Genomic DNA, 26,069 nt, shown 5'->3' on the forward strand with positions numbered 1-26,069 from the left:
TTAAATCCTGAGAAGAGTGTACCTTCAGGTTAAAAAAAAAACGCTGTTAAGAGAAAAAACCCGTTTAAAGTTTTGAACAAACATAAGGGCTGCATCACCTAGTTTGTCACGAAACATTGCACAACTTATTCAATAATGATAAGATTTTAAAAAATTTGGTCGTAAAATACAGCTGAGGATATGTAGAAATTGATTAGAAAAAAAACCCGAAAATAATTCTTTTGAAGAAAGAAAAAAATGTCCTCTCGTCTCCTCTGATTTGTTTGAAAATTAATGTTTTTTCTTAAAGTTCTGAAAACTGATCTCCTACTATGTTAGATAATACATATATTTTTCAGAAATAATTTTTGGGAGTAGGTAAGAGCTACAACATTTTTCTTCAATTTTGCAAGGTTCCCTTCTCTGAAAAAATATTTACAATGAAGATGAATGATGATCTCTCTGAAATTTGAGAGAATAATTTTTAATGGTTAAATGTCTGAAGTTTATGTGAGAAAATACGTGTAAAAGTGGTTTATTTAGCATGGATTTTGAAGTACTAAATTTTTTGGACACCGTAAGCCTCATTTAATGATTTCTTCCAATGTCTGTTTGAATTATAAGAGATGCTAAGATTTATATGCAGCAGGCAAGCCCAATCGCGCCTTAGAACTCCTTTAAATGCTCCTTCAAATATAAACAACTCCGTCATTGCTGATATTGCTTGACCCGGCACTGCTGTGTCTGATAATCGCGAGACCAAACATCTGATATTTCAGTTTCACGATTCAAAACGCCTTCAAATACGCTGATACTTCACCACATTGCGCGGGAGTTAAAATAGTTGTCTCCTCAGCGCCTTCACGCGTGTTGCGTTGATGGGAGCCAGTCAGAGATCCGCTCCGTATTAGAATCGCAAGATCAACATCTGCGCTGCTGTGCTAGAGAAAAACGCCGTATGATCCTTCAGGCGTTGCAAAATTGCTTTTGATAAAATACGATTTTCCCGGTAAACTTATGAATATTTTTCTTCCAATTTTTTAGATAATTTTATTCGCAGTTTCTCACTGGAAAAAAACCACATTGGAAAACATTGACAAGAAAAAATGCTCTTGATTCAATTGGACTTTTGCTTGAATCAAAACGAAATTCGCTTAAATTAAGCGGCTTGGTTCTTGTTTTAAACTAGATTCTGATTGAATCAAGAGTACTTTTTCTTGACGATGTTTTTAAGAGTGTGGACTCTAGATCCGATGTAGTTTTTTTCCAGTGTACGATACTATCAAGAGCTTAACCTGAAAATTTGAGGTGCATGGGTAAAACAATGTTCATTTTTTTGAGTGTTAAGTTCCAAAAAAGAAGGGGAAATTTTGATGGATTTACGGCGTTCTTCCTTGGCACAGTAGCCTTCTGGTCCTTTTTGATTGAATTATTTGCAAACCACTGGAAAAAAAAACACATTGGATCTAGAGTCCAGACTCTTAAAAATATCGACGAGAAAAAGTACTCTTGATTCAATCAGAATTTAGCTTAAATCAAGAACCAAGCCTCTTAATTTAAGCGGATTTCGTTTTGATTCAAGCAAAAATCCGATTGAATCAAGAATATTTTTTCCTGTCGATGTTTTCAAGAGTCTGGACTCTAGATCCAATGTGTTTTTTTTCCAGTGTAGAAATATTAGTATCTTCTATCTTGTTTCGTTACTTCTTTCTTCTTTTTTTCATTCAGCACAAGTGGAATGAAATTTGCCAGCGATTGCTGACCGCCTTCGAGATGCATTTTTCCACACGACCTACTTCATTTGAAACAGGTTTTGATAACTTGCCCTACATATCAACAATTAAGATTTCCCTCCACTTTCTGATCTCCATCTTTCAAAGTATTTTCATGAAATCCCTCTTTTTTTCAAACAAATTAATCTCCAAATTTAATGTATTTTTTCCTTGTCCTAACTTTTAATTTTACACTACGTTTTTGTGACCCCTACTTTTTAAATTTTTAAATTCTGTACCATATATGTTGATCCCTCCTCTAAGGTGTTAATGGCTGAATTGTTAAAAGCGCCAAATAAACGTATCTACCAACCAACCAACTGCGTATAAAATTGAAAAAATGCAATTGTTACCTATGAATGATATTCGAATCCGAATAGTGGAAGTAGTTGGTGCCGGCAAATGAGGCTCCGCTAATTTCGCCTGTGAGTTTATTGCTGTCTTCGCACTGGTAGCTGCACTCACACTTGTAAGACTCTTTGATGGGCACACAACGGGCGCTGTCGCCGCATGGCTTGGCTAGGCATGGATGTTGACAATTATCTACATTTACACCGGCTAACGCTTCCGCGAAAATTTGCAGAGGTCTGTCATTGATCACAACCTGAAGGAAAAATTGCGAAATTACCCTCTTGCAGTGGCTCTTGAAAACAATATTAATTGATACTTACAGGTGCATACATACACTGAAAAAAAACGATTGATAGAATTTACCATTCCTTCACGCTGTCTTTCGGTTTCAGGAATTTTCGTCCAATTTTTTTCGTCCTAGCGAATTTTTGTCTAAAAAATTTCGTCCAGTGCCAGTTAGTCCGATAAGTTTGGTCCTACATTTTTCGGTCCAATCCATAAAATGGCCCTGCGTTGTAGGTCCAATCTTTTTTTTTTTTTTTTTGTCCTTTTTATAAAGTTTTTTACAGCGTGAAGGAATGGTAAATTCTACCAATCTTCAAATCGATTCTGCCAGTGGAATGGTTACCTGTACCAGTTTACATATAGTAACGTTTATCTTTTTTTCTGGCAGAATTGACTCTGAATTGACGCTGTGTGAAATACACCGTATAAAGGAATGGTAAATTCTACCAATCTGTTTTTTCAGTGTACATACATAAAAGTCACAAGAAAACACGAGTAACTATGGCTAATAAACAATAAAACATAAAGTGTGACTTTGATTCGGGGTGGAGTCGCACAGCTAACAGGGAAGGAGGCGAAAGTGTGATCCAGGGGGTTCCCCCATAATATTGTCGAAAATTTGAAGCATTTAATATGTGTGTATGAACAAGCCGCTTTTACGGCGCGCTAGGGCGCTCTGCGACGCCTTCCCGCCACAGGAATCTGTCATGGTAGAGGTCCTCCGGAAGCTGGCAATTCTCCATCTCTTCACGGATGCCCTCTACCCACCGTTTGGCTGGACGCCCTCTCCGTCGCCTACCTGGATGGACCCACTCCAACAGCTTCTTCGGCAAAATGGTATCAGCCATTTTCTCATTTGGAAAAAATTTCATTTAAGTACAACGAAACTACTACAAAAATGTTCTTGCATCTATCTACATGGTTTAGAACTAAACCAATTGCATTAAATTGACAGAGTTAAACCGTTAGATAATAAAATATCTAGAAAACAGAAAATATAAAATCCGTATACGCGTCTCCTTCTTTAGCGATATTAAAACATATAAGTTTTGGGTTTCATTATTTAACAAGCTTCCTTTCGCACATCATTCACAGTCTCATTCATACCTTACAGACTACTTACAACGTAAATATTGATAGGAGTTGAGAGGTCTTTCACATTTTCATCGAAATAACATCATTAAATTTCATGAAAAATCGATAAAATTTGATGCACTAATCGATATAACTGAGAAAAAACTCGGAAGTATAGAATTTGCAAGCAAAGAGCCTCTTAAATAGGGGCTGACTTTCGCCGATTTTTCGGTATTCGATTCGACCATCGAAGCAAGGTTTAAGTGGAAGCTTATAATAACAAAAAACTCAGGAAAAAATTTCAAGATGATTGGGAGACTCTTTATTGCTTCGTCTGAAAGTGCTTAAGGGGCTTATTTCACAGTATTCTTTAAAGTAATTTTCTGATATGGGAAATAGTATAAAAATAGATTCAAAAGTGAGAAAATGCATCGCCTAGTGACTTCATCTGGCGGCATTTCCCATTTAAACACATGTATTTTAGCAGACAAGCTAATTTTGTCATATCTCCTCGAATAATTGTTCAATTGAAGAACCAAGGATATTTTTGCGTTCAGTTCACTCAGTAGTTTACTTTTAGACACGAAATTCATCAAATTTCAGATACTTGCAAATTTTCCATCGGAAAATTGGGGGAATATTTGGAATGAATAGAGAAATTGCGGGTGTCTGAAATTCGATGAATTTCGTGTTTAAGTGGAAACCACTGAGTGAAATGAACACGAGAATACCCTTGGTTCATAAATTGAACAATCATAGGGAGAAATGTGATAATATTATCCGATCCACTAAAATACATATCGACGGTGTAAGTCGGCAATCACAAAACTCGGTTTGCGACGTCGCAGACTTCCTGTCATACTTTATTTTTTGAACGGAAAACTACTCAACGGCAATTCTTTAAAACTGCCGTGATTTTTCTTCTCTGTGCAAAGAAAATTCTGCATAAATTTCAAGGAATGATGTGAATTTGTTCTCTTTTAAAAAAATAATATAGAGGCGGAGATTTTCAGACACCGCAAACGAGTTATGTGATTGCCGACTTACACCGTCGATATGTGATTAAATGGGAATTGCCGCCAGATGACGTCACAAGGCGGTGCATTTTCTCACTTTTAAATCTATTTTGATACTACTTCCCGTGTCAGAGCAAAATTGAGATAAATACTGCGATATCAGCTCTTTAAAAACTTTCAGATGGAGCAATAAAAAATTTGCATGGAAATTCTCGATTGGAGGAAAGGCGGGAGAACTGGGCTCGGGGAATAGCTTACCTTCTGGATGCAGCCTTGGAAGGAGGTCCTGGCCTTGACTTTGGGGGAGACCATGTCGAAGTTGGGGACGCCGCCGAGGTAGAGGTTGAGCGGGAGGGAGAGCTGCGTGAAGGCGCCCGGGGACAGCTCGTGCGAGGCCGGGCCCTGGTCCACCGCCAGCACCGCCAGCCGCCCCGTCCGAGAGACCACCACCTCGTGCCACTCCCCCAGCGACACCCGCTCCTCGCTCCTGCCAAACACACCAAACATGTACAAGACGAACTTCAAGTTCAATTTCTGCAAAATTTGCCAAAACAAAAACTTTACATTTTTCGTGATAGATGGTAGAGAAGTGGCTGAGTTCAAAACCACTCATAACCCAATTTTTTCCAAAATGTGGGTTGGTTCCTTTCTGCTTAACTCAGTCCAATTTTCAAACTGGATATCGATGAGCAAATGCGATATTGCCGCATATAATTTGTCAATGAAGAGTATAGCGACGTACAAGAAACGCCTTCAGTGTGAAAACATACTTCCTAGCGTTGTCTCAGAGGCCGAATTGTTGCATTCCATTCTTATGTAAAAGTTCGCGAGAAACACGATGGTGCCACTGGTTTTCTCTGAAATCATCTCCCAAGCTCAAAAAAAGCTCTTAAAGTGAGGCCAAAATGGAGGGGGTATCCCACCCTACCCTGAGAGTCCACCTCTACATCAAGACAAACTCTCCATGCAAAGATTGGGAGCAAATACATTAGCAGTTATGCCGTGTTTTCAGTTTTAGAGTCCCCAAATAAAGTGGTAGCCCAGTCAATGTATTTGCTCCCTATCTTTGCATGGAGAGTTTGTCTCGATATAGAGGTGGACTCTCAGGGTAGGGTAGGATATCCCCTCCATTTTGGCCTCAACTTGAGAGCTTTTTTTGAGCTTGGGAGATGATTTCAGAGAAAACCAGTGGCACTATCGTGTTTCTCGCGAACTTTTACATAAGAATCAATGGTCAAATCGCAAATCCCTCACACATGCAACATCTCCATCATGCCATCTTCTTGCCTATTCTCGTCGATCCTCTGGCGTAAGGGCGTATCACGATTTCCACATGAGCCCCAAAAAGCATGGATTTACATGTAAAACAGGGCTCACGTGGAAATGAAGATACGCCTTTACGTCAGAGGGGCGACGTATCTGTCATGCTAAGAAAATGACGTTTGAAACTTTAAACATTGCGGTCAAAGTATCTATTTTCGAGAGAAGTTTTGAAGACCTTTCTTCTAAATTTGTAGACGAGACATATTAAATTAAGACAAGGAACCTGTAAGAAATTCAAAGAAAACTTCCGAAAATTCTCGAGAAAATATGATTTTCATCAGCAGAGACTTGGCAAAATCCGAATATGTGTGCGGCGTTTATCTTTAGCACGGCAGTCGGCAGATTCTTGGAAAAGCCATGCGATCGCATTGAATTGACGTCTTTCCAATGACGTCTTCGTTTGCCTTGTCAGCATTTTTTGGACAGGTTGAAATTGACTCTGCTCTGTGAAGAGTAAAACGCATAATACAACAGTTCCAACTTCCTCGTGACTTCAACTCGCGTAACCATCAGATGAAGACTCGCATTGATGAGCTATTCCGCGTAAAAGCGGAATTCAGCTGCGAGGGTAAAGTGCATGGGCTGGACGGAGCGACTTTTCTCGCAGAATGTTCACCGAAGTCGTAGTATAGTTTTTGAAGCGGAAAGCTTTAAAAAAAAAAAAGAAAATATTATATCTCACGAAGATATTGAAGTGAAAAGCCGACTTAAGACTTCTCCGATGCGCTCGTGGTGATTCTTCAGCCATTTTCTACAAGAAATAACCATTTTTTTGCTCTGCTAAAATTTACAACAGACCCGTTCTGCCGTGCTAAGGAAAATTGCCGTATGAGCCCTCAGGCGTTGCCAAGTCTCCGTCGACAAATCATGAATTTTCGAGAAAATTTGTGACGATTTCTCCTCCAATTCTATGGCGTATTTTGTTCGTAATTTGATCTAAAAAATCTAAAAATTGCAAGGACAAATATTCATAATATTTTCCTAAATTAAATTTTTTCTGAGAGGAAATTTAGCATGGAATGTTCATGAGGAGTTCTCCCTTAGCACGGCAGCGTTGAGACACGGCCTTACGTTGGAGGGGATCTTTGGCGGATCCAGCAAATTGGCAACATTGTCTTGTCTCCACTTGAACCTGTGGAAATGCATCTGTCGCAGGAAATTAGCAATCGCCGGCAATCTGCAATTGGCTCATGTGCTTTTTCGATAAATCGCAATAATGCACATCGGTGCAGTGAAAGTTTGATGGGTAATGGCCTTCAAATACATGATCTCGGCTTGGAGCGCCTTCAGTTTTTGTGATACTCCACGCTTTATCACAGAGTTAGTTTAGTTGCTTGTCCAAACTTAACCCAACTAAGAATCTCACTACACACATACATGATCTCGGCTTGGAGCGCCTTCAGTTTTTGTGATACTCCACGCTTTATCACAGAGTTAGTTTAGTTGCTTGTCCGATCTAAACCCAACTGAGGATCTCACTACACGCATATATGATCTCGGCTTGGAGCGCCTTCAGTTTATGTGATACTCCACGCTTTATCAGAGAGTTAGTTTAGTTGCTTGTTCGATCTAAACCCAACTAAGGATCTCACTACACGCCCTCCTGAGTGAGCCTGTTACTGCCATGTTTTTAAGGAGGACAAAAAGTCAATTCACATTTAAACAGACTCATCCGTACTACAACACGTAATGTTGCTCACTTATTTCTGAATGTAATGCTTTTCCTTTTATAAACCGGTGGCTTGCGAATGGAGATGTTGCATGTGTAAGGAATTTGCGATTTGACCATAGACTCTTGTGTAGAAGTTCGCGAGAAACACGATGAAGCCACTGGTTTTCTCTGAAATCAACTCCCAAGCTCAAAAAGAGCTCGCAAGTTGAGGCCAAAATGGAGGGGATATCCCACGCTACCCTGAGAGTCCACCTCTACATCAAGACAAACTCTGCATGCAAAGATAGGGAGCAAATACATTGACAGGGTTGCCGCGATTTAGTTTTAGAGTCCCCAAATAAGGTGGCAGCCCTGTCAATGTATTTGCTCCCTATCTTTGCATGGAGAGTTTGTTTTGATGTAGAGGAGGGTAGCGTGGGATATCCCCTCCATTTTGGCCTCAACTTGAGAGCTTTTTATGAGCTTGGGAGCTGATTTTAGAGAAAACCAGTGACATCATTGTGTTTCTCGCGAACTTTTACATAAGAATCAACAGTTAAATCGCAAAGTTCCTCACACATGCAACATCTCCATTGCTGGCGATTGCTGTTTGCCTGCGACGTATCGATTCTTGGAGAGGCTAGGTGTTCCGACAAGAATCGATTGTTTGGCATAGGTTTGAATAGAGTACCTGTATAGCGAGAGTATGGACAGATCGCTTCATGGAGGGCTTAGGGCCCAAAAAAGCAGCCACCCTTCTAACCAAATTTTAACGTTCAAAATTTCACTACCAGTCTGCAGATTCCAATTCTAACCAAGGTGGCTATGGATGTACATAAACGAGCGTTCTTCCGCAAAAATGAGTAAATTTATGCAAAAACTAAGTCAAATAAGTGCTTTTTAAACGATGGTTCGTAACAATTGTATTAATAAATCGCTCAGGAATTGAAATTCGTAGGTTGGCTGCATTTCTGGGCCCTAACTTTATTCGCGGAGGCATCGGTGAAGGCCTGACGGATTTTCGGAGTTTTACATCTGTCTATACTCTCGCTATACAGGTACTCTAGGTTTGAATGGAGGGACTCCGGTGTTGCCAAATTGCTGGATGAGGATTGGAGAGCGAGGCTGGGACGAACCTGACGGTGGCGGCGCCGGTGCCGAGGTCGAAGGTGAAGTAGATGCGCCCCTCGGAGATGTAGACGGCCATGAAGTCGCCGACGCCGTCGCCGCGGCGCCCGTTGTAGAGAATGACGCCGTCCTCGGCCGTCGGCTTGATCACCAGCTTCATGTCCAGCCACGAGAGGGCCCGCCCCTTCATCCCCGGGTACCGCAGGTAGCTCGACCCGTTGAACGACGGAACCTGCAACAGTACGAAAAGCCCGCTCAGTAACACAACGTAAAAGCACAAAAACATAGCCCGAATATACGAATAAAGAAGGAGATTTAATTAAAATATGGGTAAAAAAGGCTGAACATTATTGAAACACTAAAAGGCAGGACGTTTCGAGCTGCTACCAGCTCATTTTCAGCTGCAAAAACACATAAAAACAAGTAAAAATTGAGTGGCGACCTGACCCCAGACGTTAGATTCGTTACATGATAACGGTGAGCGAGATATCGTTGATCGATCATTCACGCCTCGTCACTGATCAGTACGAAAGAGTCGCTCTCCTTTTGTGCTAGAACGCGCTGAGGCCAAGAAAGTCATTTTGGTTGATCGAACGGAAGAAAGCAGTAACTCAAATTAACCCAAAATAACCATTAACATATGGAAATTTTTAACCATGCACCGGTCAAGAGGGCGGTAGATGACTGCACCCTCGATTATTCTAATCATTCGATTGAAAATGGTTAAAAATTAGCATCTAATTTTTAGGGGAAAAGATCAAGTTACTTTGTTCCTGATAATCTAATAATTTATAATCTAATGAATTATACTGCTTAAAAAAGAAAAGTAAGTAAAAAAAAAAAAAAAAAAAAAAAAACAGCAATCAATATAACGTAGATTTTACGTTACGGTCCACGCTGTCGTGCTACGTAAAGACGCCGTATGAGCATTCCAATGTTGACGAAATCCCTCTCAAAAAGTATTCACTCTTGGAGAAAGTTATGAATATTTTCCCTTGAAATTTTCAGACTTTTCAAATCAAATCACGAACGAAACCCTCCGAAAAATCAGATCAGAAATATTCACAAATTTTTCTGGAAATTCGTGATTTGTCGACGGAAATTTGGCAACGCCTGATGGTTCATTCGGCGTTTTTCCTAAGCACGGCAGTACGAAAGTAATCGAGACCGTTCCCGCCTTTTCTTCAAATTCAAAATGTCTCCGCTTTTACCGCGCTGGCCATCAGCCAATAGGATATCGTCGCCTACATCAGTTCACCGCCTGAACGCTAGGCGCCGCTCTAAACAGCGCCGAACCCTCCCTATTCATTTCTGCGCCCCCCCCCATCCCCCCTAGTCGTTGGCTGGCCCCTCTCCACACAAGCACGGCCGGCGCGCCGCGGCTCGGCGCACTGTAATACGAATCGATGAGGATGTTCGGATACAATACGGAAACTTCAAAAACATGTATCTTCGCTAATACGAAACATAGAAGTTCGTAAGAGGCTTCAAGGGGTTTTTCTGTGACACTTGCCGCAAGAACCGTCCCTTAAAATTTAAGGTGATTCACCAAGCTCGAGTGACGTAGTCAAACTGACGTGCGGTATATCGCATCGATTGGGTCAGAAATCTCGGCGGATTTTGAATTTTTATCAAGAAAAGGATGATAGACCCTGCGCATGAGCCTATAGAATTATTCTAAACCCAAAAATCGGCAAAATTCAGAGAAATGAAAGCAGAATAGTGTTTGGACAAAACCTCGCATTCGATACAGAAAGCGATGGCTGAATCGAATGCGAGGTTTTTTTCCAAACACTATTCCGATTTCATTTCTCTGAATTTTGCCGATTTTTGAGATTAGAATGATTCTTCAGGCTCGTGCGCAGGGGCTATCGTCCTTCGTTTGGCTACAAATTCAAAATCTGCCGAGATTTATGACCTAATCGATGCGATATATCGCATGATAGTTCGACCACGTCACTTGAGCTTGACGAATCACCCTAATGCTTGATGAAAAAAACATCAAAATTTGTGGTTTTTTAAAGAAAAAAATATTCGATCGCTGTGCGACGGCCCCCTATCTAAGCCGTCACCTCCGCGCTTGGCGCGTCACAGGGGAATCCCCACAGCAATGCCATTCTTCCAACACAAATGGGCCAAATTCCCATTCTGGAACAAGGAAGTACGCTTACTTTCACACCAAGTGACTACACCGTCTGCGCTGGGTTTTGAGAACTGACGCCGCATTGTGGAACTGAGGCGCTTGGCCGTGTTCAGAGCGCCAGCCGTTCGCATCTTTTCGTCGGTTAAATGTTTGGAGTTCAGTTTTTTAAAGGCTCGTCCGTCCATTAAGTTAGTACGGTATTTATATTACAGCTGTTCGTCGCGGTGGAAGTGAAACTGTGATTTAATCGTGAGTTTCATGGCAACGAGATTCAGGCGAATCGAAGGTCGTTTTCGTAAGAATTTCATTCTTGTTAAGGTTGGGCGGTTGGTGTTTTGAGTTACCGAAAGACGATTTGTTTCAAAATTTCCTGCGAGGTTCATCTAATGCGTGTCGACTATCGGTTCAACAGCGGTAAACTCACAGAAGAAGGACACACACACACACCCAATTCACACACATTCACATTCCCAATCCAGGACGTCTAGGACAAACTCTGCGTGGCAAAAGTAAGGTTATGTTGATAATTTTTAATAATATTCAGTTAAAGTCTACTCGATTCATACTTCGTTATCACTCCTGGCTACGTAATCGTGTGAGAGTGTGTTAGCCATTTCTAAGCAAGGTTGCTAGATTGTACGATAAAATGTAGATATTTTACATGGGGTTAAATATGGTATATGCTGATTTTTCAGCGCCCCGAATTCTTTGAAAATTTGTCTCTAAGTGACATGGAAGGTCGCCAAAAGCATTTGTGAAGAAGGGACCACCGATAAATCCTGAGAATGGGTTATTTTGAAGTTCAAGTATTTTAGAATCCAACTCCAATAATGCCTCCGTGTTTAAAAAGTATGAAATTTTCAAAATTTACCGGGGGAGGGCCCCCGGACCTTCTTAGAGGGGCCCCCGAACGACATGAGGGGCGCTTACATTTAGGTCTCCTCCTAAATTTTCGACTACCAGTCCGCCCCTGTGTGCCGCTCCTGCAGTTTTGACCGTTAAGGCCGTAGTTTAAAGGCGCTAAGGCCAGGATTGTATTTCACAAACAGATTATTTTTGCGGAATAATTAAAAATTAAAAAGCAGGAGTAATTTAACTAAATAAAAAACGGAAATACGAATAAACGATGGAAGTTTAATATTGAAGTAGCGTCCCGGTTTGGTTTTCCGGCTTTCCTGTGCTGCTACTGCAGTTTCGACCGTTAAGGCCGTAGTTGAAGGGCGCAAAAGCCAGGATTGTATTTCGCAAAAAGATAATTTTTGCATAATAATTAAAAATTAAGAAGCAGGAAAAGTTTAACTAATTAACTAAAGGAACTCAAAACGACAATAAAATGCAAAAAACTAACGTAGTTTAGGGGCGCTATAACCAGGGTTGTATTTCGCAAATGGATAGGGTTTGCAGAATAATTAAAAATTAAGGAGCAGGAGTAATTTAATTAAATTATAAAAGGAACTCAAATCTACAATCTCATGAAAAAAAAATTGGAAAATCTCTTCATGAAAATACAGAAGATTCGAAAACGCCTTCAATTGATGCGTCATACCTCACGCGTTCCTGAGAGTTTAAATAGTTGTATCCCTGCGCCTTAGCAAGGAGATGGAAACTAAATATTGAAGTAGCGTCCCCGCGTTGTTTTTCGGTTTTCCTGTGCCGCTACTGCAGTTTCGACCGTTAAGGCCGTAGTTAAAGGGTGCTAAAGCCAGATTGAACTTCGCAAAAAGATAATTTTTGCTGAATAAATAAAAATTAAGAAGCAGGAAGAATATTACTATTTAATAAAAGGAACTCAAATCTACAATAAAATGCAAAAAACTAACGTAGTTTAAGGGCGCCGAAGCCAGGGTTGTATTTCGCAAATGGATAAAGTTTGCTGAATAATTAAAAATTAAGGAGTAGGAGTAATTTAACTCAATAATAAAAGGAACTCAAATCGACAATATAATGCAAACGAATATGGAAAGTCTCGTCATGTAAATACAGAAGATTCGGAAACGCCTTCAATTGAGGCGTGATACCTCACGCGTTCCGGAGAGTTCAAATAGTTGTGGTGATGAAGGGATTCCCAATGAATCCTGAGAATGGGTTATTTTGAAGTTCAAGTACTGTAGAATCCAACTCCAATAATGCCTCCGTGTTTAAAAAGTGTGAAATTTTCAAAATTTACCGGGGGAGGGCCCCCGGACCTTCTTAGAGGGGCCCCCGAACGACAGGAGGGGCCCTTACATTTAGGTCTCCTCCTAACTTTTCGACTACCAGTCCGCCCCTGGTGGTCTCCGTAATAAGAACGATCAATTTAAAAAGATAAAACGAATATATTTTGAGAAAATAGGAGGGTTACCTACACGGACTAAATTTTTAGGGTCAAAATTGAGATTTCGCAGATCGAGCCGAAACTAAGCTAGTACGCTTGGAAATGATCCGCTGAGTCCGATTTTCTGGCCGGAAAAGCTCCCAGAGTCGGCTGGAACGAGCTATTGACGAAAAACGCACTTTACGAGTTCACCCCCAGCGCCATCTCGCCTTAAATTTTGCAGATGCAACACGGACATCCATTATGCACGAATAGTTGTATCTCTTCGCCGTCATCAACGCGCCTCCTTTTACATTGCTCCATTTCCACTCTGTCTTCGTTTTGTCTTATTTGTATTTGTAGCGATGTTTTGAAGACTGCATACAGTCTTTAAAACACCGCTACATCGCCACGAGCAACACAGCCGTAAATAGGAGAGGTGTAATAATAGAGCCTCGTTTCTTAATTTTCCCACGACTTTTCATTGGCAGCACAAAGAGGAGCTGCGGAACATCGCAAATTCACAGCTTGCGCCATCCCGCCTTCAATTTTGCAGATGCAACACAGACTTCCATCAAGTACGAATAGTTGTATGACTGCGCCGTCTTTCCATTTGTTATGTTTCTATAATATGATAGTTTCGTTTATCTCATTTGTAGTGGTGCTTCAAGGACTACGTGAGCAACGCAGCCAAAAATAGAATGTGCCCTAATCAACTACCATTTTGAAAAGAAAAAAAATGTTAAAGGTCTCTCGAGCGATCAAAAGGGTGCACGTCTAAAAATTGACTGTGCTACCACCTCTAAGAGAGTTACACATAGCGGATACGGACGGGGGGTGTTAAAGGATCTCTATATTATTAAAGAGGTGAAAATTCAAAGAAATGCAATTTTTATCGATCATGGAAATTTTATGTACGTAAAGGTATTTTGACAGAGGACAAAAGTTTGAGAGCTATTTTGATTTCCCCACCCATTGACGCTAGTCCAAGTTAGTCCGCTTGGAAATGATCCGCTGAGTCCGATTTTCTGGTCGGAAAAGCTCCAAGAGTCCGCTAGAATGCGCTACCGACGAAAAACGCACTTTTGCAGCAGGGTCAGAAACACTCGTTTTTGACCGTTTCTCGGCTCAGGAGGCCTCGCCGCGCCTCGGGACCATAAGCAGTCGGTTCGGCGCCTTCAATTACACAGGATCCGACTGTCATCTCGAATTTTTTTTCCCCGTCCAAAATCGAGAGAAATCGACGGGGGTTAGATGAATGCGTGAATTGTTTCTCTCTATTGCAACGTTCGAAATTCTCCGATCAAGTTTAAGGTGATTCGATGGACGCTATATTTTATGTCAGAACGACATACGATATATCGCATCGATTGGTTCCATTTTCTCAGCCATTTGTCATTTTTCTCGAATTTTAAGATGGCGATTCTGTTGTCAGGAGACTAAAGAATTCACTTGCGAATTTTGACAAAGAAATTCAACGTAATGAAGGCGTGGTTTTTTTTTTAGAGGAAAAATACCGCATTCGATACTGATATTGAAACTGCACTCGAATGCGATATTTTCTCTCTAAAAAAACCACGCCTTTATTACGTTGAATTTGTTTGTCAAAATTGGCAAGTGAATTCTTTAGTCTCCCGACAACAGAATTGCGATCTCCAAATTCGAGGAAAATGACGAGTATAGCTGAAAAAATGGTACCAATCGATACGATAAACCGCATGTCGTTTTAACACAAAATATGGCGTCCATCGAATCACCGTAATCTCCTATAAGGATATTTTCCCTTTTCTTATCTTAAACTTTACTTCCGCAGCCAACACGACGCGACGTATGATTCAGTTTTCTGCTTTGACGTGGTGTTATGTTGGCTGGCGCTGGAGTCTTGGAGGACGCCAATAGGACTACTCCTACTGGCCAATACCATGCGCACGGGGCTTACATCATCATATTCCCGAGAAAATTCGCCTTTTTTTTACCCCGCAGATACGACAAATAGAGTCTCCTACCAGAGTAAATGTTTAAAATGCTTCCTCACAGTTTCATATGATTTTGTGTATAATTGTTCTTTTTTGGTGTAAATAAAAAATTTACAAATAAAGAAACTGATAATAGATGAACTAATTTAGGAAGAAATTGCTCTCGCATTTATGTAATCAGAAAATCTTCTTATTCCATTACATTCTTTTATCATACTTTTGCATTTAAGGCTTTCTTTAAGGAGACTTATGGCTTGTTTGCGCGAGCCTTAAGTCCCCCGGCTGGATGCGAGACGAGCAAAGCAAGCCAAAGCGGCTAGTGTAAAAATAACAACGTCAATAACTTGGTTGGGTAAATCGTGTTCTGTATGAAATTTTGGTAGAGAAACATGTGAATCAGTTCTTCTCAAAAAGGGAACAAGTCCATTTTTGTAAGAGCCTTGGCTTGCATAAAAGGACATGCTTACTAAGACTCATCGAGGAATGGACCTGTTCCCATTTGGAAACAACTGATTTAAGTATCAGAATACTTAAATTCGTACCTTGCCTACTGGCCTATTGAATTACATTTTGCAATGTGAAACCAATATTTCTGGCTCATCCATAAAAGCCTTCATCTGCATAGGGAAACTAATCACACATACGTTGTTTCCAAAATAAGCCAGAAATAGTATAGTTCCCTGATGCAAATTGTAGTCAAATTTTCAAAGAACTTTTGAGTCAATGTAGTTAACCGGTGCGTCAAAAAAGTACGGTCTAGATATTTAGGGGAGGGAAAATATTTAAATGTAATAAAGTTTCTCTGAAAACCCCTGTCTTAACTCAGCAAATTGATTCATATAACTGAATATTTCAGATTATATAGTTCTAGGTTGTGAAGACGATGACATCTTACTTGTAAACATAAATGAAAATTAAATTTCGCTAAAAATTCGAATATTAACGCTATGAATTGCATGTTGTGTTGCCCAAAAATATTCTGCGAGTGACATTACCGCACTAGAAAAAAACCACATTGGATCTAGAGTCCAGACTCTTAAAAACATCGACAAGAATAAATACTCTTGATTCAATCAGACTTAAGCTTAAATCAAGAACCCAGCCTCTTAATTTGAGCGGATCCCTTTTGATTTAAGCTTAAATCAGAATCAAGAGTATTTTTTCTTGTCAATGTTTTCAAGAGTCTGGACTCTAGATCCAATGTTTTTTTTTTTTTTTTATTTTTTTTTATTTTTTTTTTTTTCAGTGCGAGCGTTTCCGGTGGCCTTCCAAAGTGTTTGAGTGATTAACATGTACTGGTGCATGGTTTGTGCGTATGTTTTGTCCTGTCAAAACAATCTCTGGAAGAAGGGATGTTAGCCAGGGATCCCCTTAAATAAAATAATGTCCCCAGTCCCCACTCATGGTTACAGCTCGATCCCTACTCTTGGCATTCAAATTAGCTGGAGTTAAACTGGACTTTTTTTGCGTAAAGGATATGAACGCCACGCCGCATAGTGGAACGAGCTAGTAGGAGAGGTCGGACATGAATTTTTTGGATAAAATTTCAAAATTTCATGCTTTTTTTCGTCCCAAATTCTATTTCTAGGGGTGTTTTCGAAAGGAAATTACACGAAAAACCCATCAGAACCACTTTTGAACTTTTTTGTTTCATTTTTTTGGAAATATAAGCTTTCAAATTTTCCAGATTTTGTCCGACTTCCTCTGTTGACTCGGTCCAATGTGCGCCGTGGGGGCAACTTGGGGCCTGCTCGTTGGAAAGCGGGATAGATTGGCGGCAGTGGTGAGGCGTGAATGGTCGATATCGATGTATCCCGATTCGAAGCTTTGGTGGAGAATCGATTATTAAGGTGTTCGATCCTTTTACATAGGTTTAAATAGTAGATCAATCAATTTATCTCAAATCACACCAGGCCACTGATTAAAACGCCGTACGAACGAAAAATTCACTATTTTCTGATACACTTTTTTTTCGTATAAGAAAATATCGACGGTGAAAGTCGGCAGTCACATGACTCGTTTGCGGTGTCTGAAAATCTCCGCCTCTACGTCATTTTTTTAAAGGAGAACGAATTAATATTCTTTCTTGAAGTTTTTGCAGAATTTTCTTCGCATTGAGAAGAAAAATCATGACAGTTTTAAGGAATTGCCGTTGAGTAGTTTTCCATTTAAAAAATAAAGTATGACAGGAAGTCTGCGACGTCGCAAACCGAGTTAAATGATTGCCGACTTTCACCGTCGATATGGCAAATTCTGAAGGCTCATACTATGTCCTGCCTTAGCACAGCAAAATAGCCCACCAGACGAGATACAAATTTAATCAAATAAAATTGTAAAACTCACTTGCACGTAAAAATTAGTTAAATTGCGGACGCGTTTCGCCGGCTCGCGACTCCGGCATCCTCAGCGCGACTGGTTCCCTATTATTATAATTTTAATTTAAACGCGTCCGCAATTTAACTAATTTTTACGTGCAAGTGAGTTTTACAATTTTATTTGATCAATTAGCTTGTGCGAGTCTCCAAACGAATCTTGACAAATTTAATCATTCTAATACACGTCTCCTCTTCAAAATTTCACGTAAAACGCGAATTGCGCGACAAAAATTACTGAAATTCCCTCCCACGGGAAAAACAAAAGTATCTTTGAGTCAAATTGAAGTTGTCGTGTTTACTAGGAATCTAACCTCTGAATTATTAAATATTTCAGACTGAGCACCAACCTATAATGGACTTACAATTAGAAGAGAGACTCAATAACTTAACGAAAGCGCTTGAGCGTTCAGCCGAGGATGCGGGACAAATGATGAAGTCGCGTAATCTTTCACTGCAAACGCGTATTCAACTTCTTTGTTTGGCATGCATGAAGGATCTACAAAAAGTCGCCGAGATTATAATTAACAACGGCTTCCAACAAGATAGCGATTCCGCCGAAAAAGCGCGCATGGAAATAGTCCGATACCTGAAGCGCCCAGGTGACCCAGAAGGATATCTCAGGGAGTACATTACATCCGTAATCGTAGGAGATAGCTCGCCTAGGATGCATCGCTCGGGAAAAATTCACCTCGAAAACATTTTCTCTCGACTGAAGAGACTTTTCGTAAGGGACGAAAACAATATACACGTGCAGCTGTATCTGTTGGACCGCTCGTTTCTGCAGGAAACACACGTCAACGTGAATATACTCGTCAACGTGAATAAACTCGTCGGCGAGGCTCCACTTTTGCACATCGCTTTGGAGATGGGCGACCTAGCCGTGGTGGACCTCTTTCTGAGTCGCGGCGCCGATCCCAACATGGTGAACGTATTCGGCTTGAACTCTCTCCATCGCGCGTCTCAACCGCAAACCGAAGGAGTCGTCGAGCTGCTCATAAATAGAGGAGTGGATATCCACCACACTGACGAATTCGGGAACACGCCGCTTCACACTTTCGCATTCGTGGGATACGAAACGGGAGTGCGGTTGCTACTTTCCAACGGCGCGAGAGTCAATGCGGCGAACACCGAAGGACTCACGCCTCTCCACAAAGCAGCCGGGGCTATCCCGAGGTCGCGGAGCTACTCCTTGCTCACGGTGCGCACGTCAACGCCGTCTCCTCGACGCAGTACTCCTGCGGCATGACTCCCCTCATCTACGCAGCCACGCAATTTAGCTTGAACGACCCAACTCCTAAAATTGAAAGAATCGGGAGAGTCATCGAGGTGCTGGTGGAACATGGTGCCGACGTCAATACTCTTGACAAATACGACAGAGCAGCATTGCACTACCTAGCAGGCCAAGGTTGTGAACGCAGCGTGGAGTTATTAATCGCCAACGGGGCTGATGTAACTCCGGCGGACCAGCATGGGTGGACACCTCTCCACCACGCTGCCGGGATCGCTGCGCCTGCTGGAAGACCCCAAGTCATCGGATTACTCCTCGAGCACGGAGCTCGAATCGAGGCTCGTGACAATGAAGGAAAGACGCCTCTCATCTGCGCCACCTCGTGCCGAGACGCTTACGGTTGGAGTAGATACGACACACCACAAGAAGAAGTGCTCGAACGACTTCTGGACGGAGGAGCCGACCTGGAATCCTACGTTAACTCCGCGCTGTTGCTCTCCACGCTCGGCTGCGTCAACGGGAGATGCAGCCGTCACGAGTACTGCGAGGGGCAGGAGCTCATGGTTCGGAAGCTGATGGCGCACGGAGCGGACCCCCGGAGATTAGTTACTTTCGACCGATCGAAAATACGTCCCGCCCGGTACGCCTTGCAGGCTCTGCAAGCGGCCTTGGAGTGCGGCCTGGTGAGAGATCTCGATCTGCTGGAGCGGCTCTTCGAGTATGAACTTTTTGACGACCGATTCGCCGACTATGAGGGGTTACCGTTCGTGAAGGACCAGGAGCATGGAGAGAAGCACCGATGTCTTGTCAGAGAACATCTCGCGAAGCTAAGAATCGCCGGACTGATCAGAGCCGAAAAATTAGCTTTGCCGCACGGGATAACGGAGGGGACCTCACTTGATCTCGTAAATGCGTACGAGATGGAGGCCAAGAGGTTGGCGAGGATGATCCCGGGGAGCACGCGGACCTATCACGACGTGTTGTTCATGTCCGTCGATCAACTGAGCCGGTTGGCCGGCAATGACGCTGTGGTGAGCGCGTTCTTGAAGGTGGAGGAGGAATTCCGGATCTACGGCAGGATGCTAGCCGGGCGCATGGAGAGAGGCCGGGTCCGACGGTCATGGGCAGAGGAGGCGTGCGGTATTTGCCAACCGCTCTTCGATCGACAGATTCGGCATTTGATACCGATGAAAATGGTGCCCGGGGACATAACGGAGCGAGTGATTGCGAATTTGGGCGATGTTGAACTGAAGCGGTTCGTGATTGGTAACAGGCGCGATCCCATCTTGCTAGGGCGATAGCGCAATGGTAAGGATAAAAATCGATAGGATGTCGTTCAGACCTCTCAATTGGACCGTGTTTAGCAGAAAGGAAGCCTTATCAGCTTTTGCTAAATTTAGCGAGGCAATTCAATTTTTTACAAGAGAGCGGTTCTGCGGATTTCTCTTAAAGTTTTAAGGAATTTGCTCCGTGCTTTGCAGGAAATTTACTGGCATTTGTACACAAATCCACACAAGCGTTTTCATCGACCGCTGAGAAAATTGGGGGAAAGTTGGGTGAGAGGAGCACTTCGAAATACCGAAACTACATTGAAATGGAATCGTGTGGGAATCTTTAGCATTCGAATTTTGAGGAACCTCGAAACTAGCAAATTCCCCCTAGAAAAATTAGGTGAAAGTTAACAGCCTTCTCCATTTATTCTGCCTGAAGTATGATGTAAAGCTCCCACTGACCTATTTCTTAAGAGAGCTTATTAGAGGTTGGCTTGGTGTATTGAACATAACAAAATACAATGTTCCGCTTTGTTTGATATGATATGAGTCCATTACTAACAGCTCTTCATTCAGGATTTCATGAACTTTGCAGCTGACTAATTAAAGACGTGTGCGCTGTGATGTTCGATATTTAAACTAACCCATCACCATTTGTTCCACAACTAACGACTGAATCTTTGGAACTTTCAGGTCAAGCATTTTAAAGTAATGGACGCAGAGGAACAAATAAACAGCTTGAAAGAGGCCCTGAAGCAATCAGCCGAAGATGCGCAACAACTGATTAGATCATTAAGGCTATCACTACACCTTCGAATCAAACTCTTTTGCCTAGCCTGTATGAGAGACGACCAAAAAATCGCCGAGATAATATTAAACGACGGCTTCGGGCAATCGACTCCTTCAGGCGAAAGATCAAGAGAGGAACTCATCCAGTACTTGCAGCGCCCCGATGACCCGGAGGGACACCTCAACGGGTACATCATAAGCACAGCGATTAAAGATGACATGCCTGTCATGGGCCGCGTCGGGAAAGTCTACGTGTATAATATCCTCCCTCGGCTGAAGAAAGTCACTCTGCTGACAGAGGAATTCCGAAATATCGAGATGTACCTGCTCGATCGATCGTTTCTGCTGGAGCGAGGCGTCGACGTAAATAAGCGCGTCAACGGAGGATACCCACTTCTACACATCGCCTTGGAGATGGGCGACCCAGCGGTGGTAGAACTATTTCTGAGTTGGGGCGCCGATCCGGACATGAAGGACGTCCACGGCTCCAATGCTCTCCACGCTGCGGCGAAATCAAAAGCCGAAGGCGTCGTCAAGTGGTTGCTCCGCTACGGAGCAGACATTCATTGCGTCAACAGATTCGGAAGAACACCACTCTACGGGCTCGCTAACGCAGGGCTCAAGACGGACGTGGAACTGCTTCTAGCTCGTGGCGCTAAAGTTGACCTAGCGGATAAAAATGGAGACACGCCCCTCCATGAAGCATCGAAGGGGCAGCCGGAGATCGTGGAACTTCTCCTACCGCGCGGAGCTCCAGTGAATGCACTCAACAAGAGCGGACAGACTCCTCTCCTTTGTGCCGCCGCTTTCTCAAGCCCGGAGGATTTCACCCCCGAAACGAGAGAAAGGGTCGAGAACGTGATCGAGATACTCGTCAAAAATGGGGCGGACGTAAACCGCGCTGACCTTGAAGGAGGGACCGCACTTCACTTTCTCGCCGCATCCGGGTGCGAACGGGGGGTTAAACTGCTGCTGGAAAACGGGGCTACAGCGAATCCCGTTAACTCGAAGGGCAGGACACCCTTACACGAGGCTGCAGGATCCTGGACGCCTTCGGGAAGACCCGCCGTCGTCGAGCTGCTCCTCCGACACGGAGCCGAAGTCGACGCTCGGGACCACGACGGGCAGACACCTCTCGTCCGTGCAGCATCCTGCCGGGACTACTTCAGCCTCGGCAATTACGAGCTACCGCAGAAAGACGTTGTCGAGCGACTTATGAACGGCGGGGCTGACCCGGAAGCGAGTGAGTTCTCGCCGCTCCTCCGAGCGATCCTCAGTAACGAAAGTACCAATCGAAGTAACTACGAACAACCGGACGTCGTTCGCGCGTTACTAGACCACGGAGCCGAGACGAACACCTTATTCGCGACCGTGCCTTCCGACGCCCGCTACATCTCGAGGGCCCTGAAGACGGCGTTGGAATACGGTCTGGTGAGAGACGTCTCCCGGCTGATAAGTCTCCTCGACTATCAACCCCAAACCATACGTCGGGAACGCATCCAGGTGGAGGGAGACCTGAACCTCGCGCTGCCGGAGGACTTCGAGAACGAGCTGTACTTGATCGAGAGCGATGAGGAAAACCGCGAGGCTGTTAGGAATGTCGTTCTGATGCACATTCTGAAGCTCCATGCCGCCGGGCTGGTTACGTCTATCAGTCCGAACGATTCGGCTATGCTCAAATCATTGTTCGACGACCGCCCCTCGGATCTCCTGAGCGTGGAGGTCGAAAGAATGGCGGAGAGGATCCCTGGGGGAGATCTGACCGTCCACGACGTGCTGTTCATGTCCGTGGATCGGCTGGCACGTCTGGCTTGTAACGATGGGGTAGTGGAGGCTTTTTCGTCGGTGGAGAGGAAGTTCCCGGTCTACGGGACGATGCTGAAAGGGCGCATGAGGAGAGGTCAGGAGCGGCGTCGATGGAGCGAGGCAGCGTGTCGCGTTTGCCAAAGACTCTTTGACCAGCAGCTCAGGCATTTGACACCACGGGTACAGGTGCCCCCGGAGATCACGGAGAGAGTGGTCGCGACCTTCAGGGACGTGGAGATGAAGCGGCTCGTGATCGGCTTCGGGCAGGAACCTGATGGTTTGGATTCGTGGGTGAATGAAGAGGTGGAACCTGGTGGATGGATTTATCTGACCTTGGTGAGTGGTCTTACTGTTTTATTGTTCTTACGGATAAGTGGGCGGATGGAAAAACCTATTAGCCCAAGTAGCATTTTTCAATGTAAAAGTTGCAACAAGTTGAAACAATGTTGGTATTAGTTGCAACAAGTTGAAACAATGTTGGTATTAGTTGCAACAAAGTTTCAACTTTCGGTCAACTTTTGGTCGATAAGTGCCGATTTTCGGCGATCTAATCGAAAGAAAGAGTTGCAACCTGCTGAGATTGCAAAATCGCTGAACCAAAGTTGTTTAAAATCTAAAGATAGGCAACCAGCTATACTTTGGCGTTGAAACATGTTTCAACTTCATTGCAACTAGTTCTTACAATGATAGCTCCTTCGGGGGAGAGAGTAGGCAATCTGCACATCAATCTATTAGTTGCAAGAATCAAACGATTTTCTTTCAAGTTGTTGCAACCTCTGCTACTTGGGAATGAGATGGGTTCCGATTGGGAGATTTTGATTTCTTTAAATTAAGTAGCACCGCATCAAGAAAGATGTTGGACTATATTATCAAATATAATGTATATGTGTATGCTGCAGTTGCAAAAAGGTAAAATTCTGTACCGACTTTGAATTGACTCGCAACGTGGTTGAAGAAGATAGCGTAAACCGAAACCAGTGGTTGGCGGAAGTCTTTTCTTACCTGCGAACATAAGAAACACAAAGTTTGTTTTAGACATCTAGGAGAATAAAAAAATAACTTTAAAAGAAGAAAATTCCAGGAAATTCCAAAGTAAATTGTTAAAACCACGTATCAAACATTAGGGAATTAATAGAAAAAATTAGCAAAATTGCAGCTTTATTCACTTACAAGTTCATTATGTAAAAATCTTGGATACTTCTCGAACCCTCATGTGAAGAAACGAATTTACTCTCCTTTCCGGTCGATTTATTATTCCCTTATCACCGCATTAAAAACTACCACGGTTTAAAAAGACGAATTATGGTTAAGATCCTCTGAAGGTCAATCCTGCAGAACTAACAAAACATATTGAATAAGTAATCGAACGTTGCTCGTGTTTTCCTGGTGCAATGCGAAATCTTGCTGAACTTTTTAATTTTTCGTTTCAAATCAGAAGGTTTCATCCGACATTAAGTCCGATAAAACTGAAAATTCCAAGAAGAGGTCTCCCAACTATCCTTTAAAATACCACTCCAAGGACACGGAGGAAAAAAGTTCGTTCAGAGAAACTTGACCACACCTCATATGGATTGAATTTTGCAAAAAGGAACCAGACGCATAGCAATGATGCTAAGATTGTGCAATTTCATCCTTTGCAATAAAATTACAGAAATCATGAAAAGATATGAAATTTCCATGGTACTTTTTGTCTTACATTTACAGTTTTTAGCGAGCAAAATTGAAGCTGTTAATGGATGATCATGTTTTTCTACCAAGGCAAAAGAAGTTGCACAATCTTTGCATCATTGCAATGCTCCTGGTTCCTTATTGCAAAATGCAATCCATATAGTACTTTGTCGAGCCTTTTTTTGTTCAGATGAGCGAACTTTTCGATAAAACAAAACGAGCACCGGTTTCTAAGATCAAAAATTTCGGTTACCTGAACCGAAAAAGTTCGATTTCCAGTATGAACCGGAGTGCGGTGTCTGTTACCGAACTAGTTTTCTGTTTCTCAGTGTAAAGTATATATCCATGAGAAAGAAAACATGTTTCTCTTACAATATTCTCACAGTGAATGCAGACGACGCCTTCAATTCTAATCTCAATTTAAGCGCAAAGCAGTACCATGGACCATCCGCCGCGCCGCACAGTGGAACGAACTAATTGAAGAGGTCGGTCATGTAATTTTGGACTCAAATTTCAAAAGTTATGTTTCTTTCGTCACAAATTAAATTTTAAAGAGTGTTTCTGAAAGGAAATTTCACAAAAAACTAATAAAACTACTCAACTTTTTTGTTTCATAATTTCGAGAAGAAATGCTTTGAAAGTTTCCAGTTTTTTTCCGACTTCTTGCACTGACTCGGTCCAGTGTGCGCAGGTGCGGCGAGGCATCCTTATATGTTCAAATATGCGCCTTCGATATGGATTGGTAGGCAATTTCTGAACTGAGGAGCACGTTGATTTGGGCTGCATTTTGCAATTTGGAACTATAAATTCTGGCTCTTCTGGGAAAACACTTATATGCATAGGAAAACTACGGGCACATACGTTGTTTTTAAACCGGGCTAGAATTTATAGTTCCAAATTGCAAAATGTAGTCCATTAGTGCCCTGTTTTCCTTAGCGCCAGGGACGGCGTGGCGCTCGGCGTAGGTGGAGCGTCCTTGGTACGTTCATTATGTTCGCCTTAAACGTGAATGGGTAGGCAATATCTCGACCTAGCAGATCGTTGTTTTGTATTCTGTTTCGCCATGTTCTTTTCATCATTTTCATTTTTTTTTTTCATTCAAAAGATGGAATCGCAATACATCTTAAGAATGGGGCTAATAATTATGCAAAAATACCTCTATTACGAGACTATCTACGAGAAAAGGGATCTTAACCGGCATGTACTTATAATTGAGTAGGTAACTGAGATTAGAACGCACGGAATTATTCTGTAGATATCTTAAGCCAAAAAGGACCAAATATGTCAAACTAAACCAATGTTCTAGCAAAGTAATGTTTGTAGTTGCCAGAAGTGCAGAAAGTTCTTAGCCTTCCCCAATTGATTATTTTCCTTCTCAAAAAATTGACATTTTGCTATATTTGCGCCTCCTCAGAAAATAACGCTCTTTACCAGTGGCGTGGCGTGAATTGCGATGTATCGATTGTTTTGCAATTTAAACGTATGGTAAAGAATACATTATTAAGGTGTTCGTAGCTAACACGCTGTTCATCGATCATTTTCCATAGGTTTAAATGGCATAACAATCGATATATCGCAAAGCACGCCACGCCACTGCTCTTCACAGTTTCCTCCCCCAACAATGGCGAGCTTAAAATCCCCTGACGCATAACTCAGAGCACTTGAAAAGCACCAAACATAGAAAACATCGTGCTTCGCATTTTTTTCCCCGAAATAGTTCAAAATGGGTAAAAAAAACCTTCCCTTATTTTTACAGTCTTTTCCAATTCTTATACGAGCGGTCACGTGATCATAACCCCGTGATCGAAAACACCTCGCAACCCTGGTAGTGGCACGAGAAATATATTTCGACATACTTATGCTAAAATGAACTACGTGCAAGAGGAAAGACGGGGTGTGCTCGCGGAAGCTGCATAAGAAACAATGTAAAAGTGGATATAG

The 26,069-nt window shown here is 42.5% G+C and overlaps 2 protein-coding genes across 2 annotated transcripts in view; one reads left to right on the top strand and one right to left on the bottom strand.

The window, feature by feature from the left end:
- The window catches only part of SP2353 (EGF like, fibronectin type III and laminin G domains protein pikachurin), a 458,909-nt gene that overhangs the window by 9,324 nt on the left and 423,516 nt on the right, over window positions 1–26,069 (bottom strand). The window contains exons 8-10 of the mRNA XM_019048593.2: window positions 8,588–8,811; window positions 4,736–4,964; window positions 2,105–2,355 (exon numbers count right to left, since the gene is read on the bottom strand). Coding sequence (XP_018904138.2) covers window positions 2,105–2,355; window positions 4,736–4,964; window positions 8,588–8,811 — 704 coding nt within the window. The remainder of the gene's footprint in view (window positions 1–2,104; window positions 2,356–4,735; window positions 4,965–8,587; window positions 8,812–26,069) is intronic.
- Window positions 10,767–26,069, top strand: part of LOC109035108 (uncharacterized) — a 28,717-nt gene continuing 13,414 nt past the window's right edge. The window contains exons 1-5 of the mRNA XM_072305011.1: window positions 10,767–11,231; window positions 17,701–18,606; window positions 18,834–19,860; window positions 20,533–22,796; window positions 23,899–23,995. Coding sequence (XP_072161112.1) covers window positions 17,719–18,606; window positions 18,834–19,860; window positions 20,533–22,796; window positions 23,899–23,995 — 4,276 coding nt within the window. The 5' untranslated portion in view covers window positions 10,767–11,231; window positions 17,701–17,718. The remainder of the gene's footprint in view (window positions 11,232–17,700; window positions 18,607–18,833; window positions 19,861–20,532; window positions 22,797–23,898; window positions 23,996–26,069) is intronic.

This window comes from Bemisia tabaci, chromosome 10 (genome assembly GCF_918797505.1).
Source record: "Bemisia tabaci chromosome 10, PGI_BMITA_v3".
Lineage (NCBI taxonomy): Eukaryota > Metazoa > Arthropoda > Insecta > Hemiptera > Aleyrodidae > Bemisia > Bemisia tabaci.